Here is an 8643-nt window from a genome sequence, read left to right as displayed (position 1 = left end):
TGCCAATAATTTTACTACGATTTCATTGATAATATAGTTCCGTGGTAAATATGCTGTGCACATTAGTATTATCGGGCCCAGTGACAGGACAGTAGTATCGAACAAATGCACGCGATTTCGATGGGAAATGCCATTGCACATTAAACACAAATAATGTGAAATTGATAAGCAACAACCATAGTTAAGGAATGAGGTGTTAATGTATCTATATATATTTAAAGTTTCCAAGTTTCCAAGTTTATTTCGTATAACTCATGTCACAAAACATGACAAAAAGAGTATTGAAATATATATATACACAACTATGTAAAGAACGAGAATAGTCTCAACATTTTAAGACATACTCTATAAGAATCAATAAATTCAATCAGTGACATCCAATATTGACATTATACCTTTATAATGGAGGTGGCATTAAAAGGGAAACAAAATACATCAATATATGTATCATTAAGAGAATCTAACCATTATATCTTTAATAAGCTTACAGAGTTTTTCAAAATGTATACCTGAATCAGGTCTTATTTGCATTTCTTGTTTAAATTTAATAGTATTTAGATGTCTAATATATTTATTATCAAGACAACTTTTTTTACTAACAAATTCTTGACATTCCAATAAATAATGATGTTCATCTCCTATGCTATTATCGTTACAAAATAAACATTTTCTATCGTTGTTTTCTACATTATTCCAGCTTCCAATTTCAACAGGTATTTTTTTATTTCTAGTTCTAAATTTTATCATATATCGCAAGAGTTTGTAAGGTGTCTGTACAAGATAATTTTCAAATTCAAATTTTCTTTATACAATCTATAATTTATACATTTTCTAGATGTATTTATAGTAGAAAACCATTCATTAATAAAGAGATCGGACAATTTTTGATAAACAGTTTTCTTAAACCATGATCTGTTTAAAATGTCATGACTCTGCCAAATGTAAATATGCCCGCATTTAATCAATATTTCTTTAATATTACGAATCCACTGGAAATGGGACTGTCGTGGATTTTCGGAAAACATAAATCTACTTAGGACAATATTATATAAAGATACAGTAAGTTTAGGTAACGGCGGGGTTATTAATTTTGACCAAAAGTCAATCAAACGAGTATTAATGTCAATATTTAGAGGTTTAACACCAGTTTCGCCATATAGAATACAGTTTGGTGTACTGCTCTTGACACCTAACACATATTTCAAATACTTAAGTTGCACTTTCTCGAGAATATTAATATTACCATAACCCCAACATTCACATCCATATAATAAAATAGGTTTGACAACTTTGTGAAATAAATCAATTTGCAATTCAATAGAAAGACAATGATATCTAGCTTTCTTCAACAAAACAAGCATAGCTTTTGTGGCTTGCTTTGCGATATATTCCTTTGCTTTGAAAAAAGAACCACTTCTACTAAATAACACACCTTAATATTCATATTCGTTTACTAATTCTAATTTATCATCGCATAGAAGGAATTCGTGTTCAACACGTCTTCCCTTCGAAAGAATAAGCACTTTGGTTTTAGTGGTGTTAACAGTAAGTTGCCATCTTTTACAATAATTTTCATATATGTTTAGAGCATTTTGCAGATCTGTATATGATTCTGCCAATATGACTGTGTCATCTGCATAGAGCAATACAAATAACTTTAAAAAATATATCAAACGAACATCATCATCATGTTTATACACAATTGTACCATTAACAATGTTACTATTTGTAAAGAAGCTATGCAAATCGTTTACAAACATAGAAAATAACAACGGAGAAAGGCTCTGGCCCTACCTTACACCTATAGTACAAGGAAAATAGTTTGACTTTACACCATTAACACGTACACAACTTTTAGCATTTTCATACATATTTTTTTACAATTTGTATAAATTTCCCTGCTATACACAATTTATCTTATTTAAGCCACAAGTAGCTTCTGTTTATGGTATCAAATGCTCCTTTAAGATCTATTAATGCACAAAATAAGTTTTTCTTTGAATTATGAAGTAAGTCTATTAACATATTTATGACAAACATATCTTCCACTGTTGAATATCCTTGTCTAAAACCTCATTGATATTCACTTAACAAATCATGATTAATGACAACTTTTTGAAATCTGTTATTCAGTATTAAGGTAAACAATTTACCAAAACAAAACATAAAGACGTTGACTGAAGAAACATGTACTAGTCTTGTTTAAATCATTAAACTCATTTATTTCGCCAATTCAGTCATTTCAAAAAACATTCTGATAGGTTTTATTTTCAGTCGGAAAGAAACATTCATACACAAAACTATTTTTGATGATACTACTATTCAACACCGAAGCACTTCAAACGAGCATTCAGTATATAACACATCATAGATTATCATGAATATATCAAACAACAAGAAAAACAATATTATAATTATAAGGAAGTTTTTCCACGACAATCATCAATCTCCGTCCTCATTACTCTGGTCGAGGTTTTTAACAAAACCTCCTGAGCGAATGCAATACATTGCAATACACATATATCGACACAAACGTTATCCTTCAATGTTAAAATCATCGGAACATTCAATTTACTTTCACAAACAAAAAGGTACAGTTGCAGTTGTAAAACATATTTGACAATGAATTCGTTTCCGTTCCCTTATATAAGATCTTGAATACGATGAAGGAAACAGTGAAATGCTTTATCAATGTGTTATTGTTTGGCTTGCACAGGACAGGAGAAAAGACAAACATTATTTTGTTTCACATTCGTTAAACCTGTCAGTGACATTGCGATGTGTAGAACAGGAGTTTCATAATTTTTCATATCAAATGTTTTTTTTTCTATTTCATTGCAAGGACTAAGGATCTACATACATTTTCCCATGAGGTCTTTATAATAAAACCTCCATCAGTTTCCGTCCATAAAAACCTGGTCAATGTGTCAAAAAGCATTCGCATTTCAGCTGGCATAACGTCAACATCTACTTCATCTTTTAACATTAAAATTACAGGAATCTTCATCGCCGTTGCAAATTCAAACTCTCTTTTACAAAACTGACTTCTGCAGAAGTTCTCTGTTACAAATACAAGCATCGCGCTACACTTGACAAATAATCTCTCCATTTCGTTGCAAATGTTATGGCCAATCCTAAAATGGAGGTCCCCTCGACAAATAAGCTCTCTATTTGTTCCAATATATGTGACAAGTGCCTTTTCTAAACCATGAACTACATTATTGTCTATGAACTCTTCATCTTTGTTGGAATATGATAGAAAAACCAAATATTGTTTAGAATATTTGTTTTCTTTAATCTGTTTTATCCGTTCTCGTAATTTTACCAAATCAGCTTGTTTTCTAGAAAATTTGCGGTATGCTTTTATGCCAGTTAATGTGCAAATGATAATGCAGACAACCAAACTTGTTACCAACAAAATTATTCGGACTTTCCTTGCAGGCGTATCACATAAGATGCTCAAGCGTTGATATGTTTTAAAAGAAATATTTTCTTTTTGGCTATTCTCAGTAAAGCAAGTTAGCTGCTGTTTTATCAAATTAACCAAACTTGTTTGCGAAACCCATTCTATAAAATCTTTATTTTCACACGTTTGACAGGCAAATGTGTTGTCTTTCAGTTGTATTTCATTGTTATTTCCCGTTTTGTTTCTATTTATAATAGTTTCTATATTCTTCAGCCGATCAAGGGACTTTTTATCAGGATTCGAAAACCGATTTCCCGACATATCTAAATACAGTCCGTAGTTCAGTATTTCTAGTTTAAACGTAATCTGGGTGAGTTTATTATTCGACAAATCCAAATATTGAAGATTGGTATTTGATACGAACATATTTGTTGGAATCGAATGCAGTTTATTATCGGACATTTTAAGAGTTTCAAGCCTTATAAGGTTACGGAATAAAGAACAAAACACTTGACTGTTTTCCCGAAACATTATATCCAATCTGTTTCCTGACAAGTCAATAATCGTAATAGTCATCGAGCTTGTAGCAAACCAAGTAGGTGAAATATATTCCATTTTGTTTTCGGAAAGGTCAATGTACCTGAAAGTGTTATTCTGTGGAGTTTCCATCGTAACGTCGACATACAGCAGATCGTTGTTTTTTAAGCTTAGGTCCTTAGGCTTCCATCTGTGTTCATTCCATTTAAAAATCAATTTTATATTCATCATTTTGTGTTTTAATGGACTTTGGAGAGCTCCACTTACATCCAGAGTTTCTAAAGTTTCTAGTATTGGCGGAATCTTTATCACAACACTAGCATTAGACATGACTGGAATATGATTAAACATGCCAAATATATCATTTTGACCATCAACTTTCGTGAAGCTTGCATTCAAAACTTTTAAATTCTCCATGCGAAGAAAATCTCCAGGCAAATCCGGCTCCTGGTAGCTAAATGTGGAGTCATGAAGGTTTACAATTTCCAAATATTTTGCTAAATATTCGAAATGTTGAAAATTAAAATTTATCCCAGTGTTAGTCACTACGATTTCTTTCAAAGGCATTCGAGATAATGTCAAGAACACGTCTTCAGTCCATCTCATATATTGTGGCGATTCCCACGAAAACATCCAGTCCAGAGACAATGTTTCCAAATTATGCATGACGTCGCTACTTTTCAGTGCAGACACTAAAGTTTCAATTGACAATCGTGGACAATTGTCTAAATCAAGAACTTTTAAATGCGCTAGACCATTAAACGCACCTTTAGAGAAAGACGCATTGCGAGAATGAATACCGAGTTTAGTCAATTGAGTAAGGTTGATAAAAGTGTTAGGCTTGATCTCCATGAATGGATAAACAAGATTTGTTGTATCCAGTTTTAACTCCATTCTCAGATTCTGAAGTTCACGCCAAGTGTCACCAACAAATTGTAAATGCACTCCATCAGCGTCTTCTAATATAAAGGTTTTCACTGTCGAATTTAATTCCAGTGGTATATAATTGCATTTCAGTATACTTGACCCCATTTTCATACAATGCTGTTTAGGCAACACGACTGCGGAAATGATTCCAGTACTTAAAACAAAAAAAGTTACAATAATGTGTGAATAAAACATTTTTTGGGTACGAAACTCCTCTTGTTATGACTTTAATCTTCTTCCATGTTTACAGCGTTCAAAGTACGTGCCAGTTGTTTTGTGACCAGGAACTAGGAAGTAAAACGAATATTAGTTAATGCGTGATCCTTTTTTGTCTCAGTCTGGTTTAATGCATGATAACTATTTGTTCCAGATAAAGAGAAACACTCAATTTATCGGTTTTCTCCATTAAAATCCAAGATTAAAATTCCGATTCTGTTGTTTTCTTATTTGTGATGTCAATAAAAGTGTGTTTTTGTTTGCTTTTGCAATGAAGAAGCTAGTCTCTGCATTCCTCTTTTGATTACTACATTAGGCGACGCGGAAGTTTTGACGTAATTTGATCGCAGTATCTGAAAAATAAACAAAACTGTACAATAGCTTTTAAACCACATACATACATTCAGTCGAACCTGAAACAAATATTGAAATATTCTTAAATCAGTTTAAATTTAACTTCTTGTCAAGGTTTATGAACACATAAAATTTATACAAGGCAAACTTATCAACTTCCGTATTCGTCTGCGGCCGGTTGCTTAAAACCTCCGTTAGGCTTAACAGACCGTTAAACACCTAACGGTCATTTAAATTGTAACGTTCATTACTGTTGAGTTGCTCAAAAGTCCCGTTAACTTTAACAGCTTGATTTAACGGTCGAACCGGCTGTTAAACTTAACTGACCTCCAAACTTCAATTAACTCTTAACGGGAGGTTTGAGATTGGCAGATGATTGAAATATAATTAATTAGAAATGAGAAAAAAAGTTTAAAAAACATTTATATATATATCTCTTTAGTGGTATGTTGGCTAGATAAAGTAAAACATGATTAAAGAGTCATTTTTGAGAAAAATATTTCCTTTTGACAATTGAAACATACAATGAGGTACAATATTAACAACTTTTTTTTTGCTACTTACATTTAATGTTTGTTTATGTTTTGCATTCGACATGGAGTATTTGATGACAGATTGGACTTCCACAAAGGCACTTTCAATGTGACAAGTGTGGTAGACCAACTCACTTTCCTATTTCCGGAGCTGTAGCTCTCCTTAACTGGAGGAAGGCACATAAGGTACTGTTTTGATTCCAATTGTTTTTATCATTTTCTTTCTTCAAATGTTTACTTCCTTTGAACGATTGAAAAACAGATAAGTCGGTAAAGTAGAAACTGTTCGGTTGGGCGCTTCGCGCCACTGATACTTCGCCCCTTTGATTACCCCTTTCCCTTCAACTAAAAGGTCTACTTTGTGCTTTGGGGGCGGGGATGAGGGAAGGGGGCCAAAAAGGAATTCAACATTGCATTAGAAATGTTGTTCATACCATATTGTGTGTGAGGGTTACTTTAAAACTTATAAATATATATGAAACCCTTATATAGCCACCTCCCTCTGCCCCTCAAACACAATAAAGCTCCTCACAACACTTCAGTATGAATCCAAGCCTCCTCCTACACCCCTTGCACACTCTATTATTTTCCGGTTATTCCGTTTTGCGGTAGTTCCACAAACTGAACCCCTTAGGTCGGTCATTTCATATCCTACAATGTATTATAAGTCTCCTTGACCATACAGGTAAACGGTCATTGATCAATCCTTATAACGTTATAATAAGAACTATGTAAGGTATGAAACTCCCCTTACCATGTTTAGTGCCTAATACATTCCATTTATGTTCCGGTCCCAATGTACACCCTTAATGGACACGAAGCCCGTCTCTTGGCTTATCCCTGCAGTTAATCTTTGTCACACGAGTTGACACAATGCATTGAAACGTCTCTGGTCTGATCCCTGTAGTTTATATTTGTCACACAAGTTGACACAATGTATTGAAACGACACTGGGCTTATTCCTGCTGTTTATATTTGCCACACGAGTTGACACAATGTATTTAAACGTCACTGGGCTTATCCCTGCGGTTTATATTTGTCACACGAGTTGACGAAATGTATTGAAACGTCACTGGGCTTATCCCTGCGGTTTAGTTTATATTCGTCACACGAAATGACACAATGTATTGAAATATCACTGGGCTTATCCCTGCATGTCTTGTATTTGTCACACGAGTTGACACAATGTATTAAAATGTCACTGGGCCTATCCCTGCATGTTTTGTATTTGTCACACGAATTGACACAATGTATTAAAATGTCACTGGGCCTATCCCTGCATGTTTTGTATTTGTCACACAATTGACACAATGTATTAAAATGCCACTGGGCCTATCCCTGCATGATTGTTTATGTCACACGAGTTGACACAATGTATTAAAATGTCACTGGGCCTATCCCTGCATGTTTTGTATTGGTCACACGAGTTGGCACAATGTATTAAAATGGCACTGGGCTTATCCCTGCATGTTTTGTATTTGTCACACGAGTTGACACAATGTATTAAAATGTCACTGAGCCTATCCCTGCATGTTTTGTATTTGTCACACGAGTTGACACAATGTATCAAAATGTCACTGGGCCTATCCCTGCATGTTTTGTATTTGTCACACGAGTTGACACAATGTATTAAAATGTCACTGGGCCTATCCCTGCATGTTTTGTATTTGTCACACGAGTAGGCACAATGAATTGAAACGTCTCTGGTCTTATTCCTGTAGATTGTATTTGTCACACGAGTTGACAAATTGTTTTGAAACGTCACTGGTCTTATCCTTGCAGTTTCACAAACGTTGACATATCGGCACTGTGAGCTGGATATAACTCTTATTACGGCAAGTTGGAAACATCTTACAGACATGTCCATAAAGCGCTATAATGGAACCAGTCGTTCAACCGGCGGACCAATATAATATTTTGTGACGAATTACAATTATAAGTATTCGACTTTGCATTGTGTATATTCTTCAATAAATACAACGTGTTAAAACCAAACACTTTTTCTAAAGTCGGTTAGACTTTTTACAACTTAATACAATCCAACCTTGATTAAATTATTTCAATCACAACAGGTCCCCTATTATACTGATGAAAAGTAGAACAGGATAATTTTCGAAATCATTGCCATGCATAATCTACCATCCGTACACGTTGGGTAACAAAAATTAGGAACACCAGTTGAAAATTGTTGTGTTATAGACCAGTCCTAATAACCATGACCTTCACACATTTGGTCGGTTTTAAGGAAATATTATATACATTTCAACCAGATTGCATAATCTAGAGAAGATACTTGTATTTTCATGTACACAGCAAATTCAAAGCATACGATGGTTACATAGGAGCCACAAATTGCTTCCAAGAGCCAAGTTTGTTCTTGGCGAACTGGTTAGCAAATGATGTTTAAAGATAGTGCTAAGCTCGAGTGTTGACTAATGATCAAATCATTAGGAATTTCGGATTTGTTTTGTAAAATCAGAAGCCTTTTAATAATATTATCGAAACATGCTATTGCATTTTTTATTCATTTAGCAGGCTTTCCGGTATAATAAAACATTTTTATTACGAAATTAGAGAGTTCAAGCACTTATCTAAGTTTCCCTTTGTCTGTAATAAACACAAGATATCAAGATAACTGGTATGGTTATGTTTTATTTAAAAATATGTGTT

At 33.7% G+C, this 8643-nt stretch overlaps 1 protein-coding gene across 1 annotated transcript; it reads right to left on the bottom strand.

Moving 5' to 3' along the window:
- Window positions 1–234: 234 nt before the first annotated feature.
- On the bottom strand, window positions 235–5593 carry LOC128210946 (toll-like receptor 7). Its single transcript, XM_052915288.1, has 2 exons — window positions 5580–5593; window positions 235–5439 (listed from the first exon to the last, which is right to left on the bottom strand). Exon 2 carries the CDS (start codon window positions 5063–5065, stop codon window positions 2828–2830), a length of 2238 nt encoding a protein of 745 aa, XP_052771248.1. The 5' UTR covers window positions 5066–5439; window positions 5580–5593; the 3' UTR covers window positions 235–2827.
- Between the last annotated feature and the right edge of the window lie 3050 nt (window positions 5594–8643).

This window comes from Mya arenaria, chromosome 12 (genome assembly GCF_026914265.1).
Source record: "Mya arenaria isolate MELC-2E11 chromosome 12, ASM2691426v1".
Taxonomy (NCBI): domain Eukaryota; kingdom Metazoa; phylum Mollusca; class Bivalvia; order Myida; family Myidae; genus Mya; species Mya arenaria.
The sequence above is the reverse complement of the archived record's forward strand: the minus strand, read 5'-3'. Positions and strand labels throughout refer to the sequence as shown.

What these genes read in the sequence shown, in the direction of transcription:
- LOC128210946 (XM_052915288.1), bottom strand. Translation starts at nt 5,065, where the DNA reads ATGTTTTATTCACACATTATTGTAACTTTTTTTGTTTTAAGTACTGGA.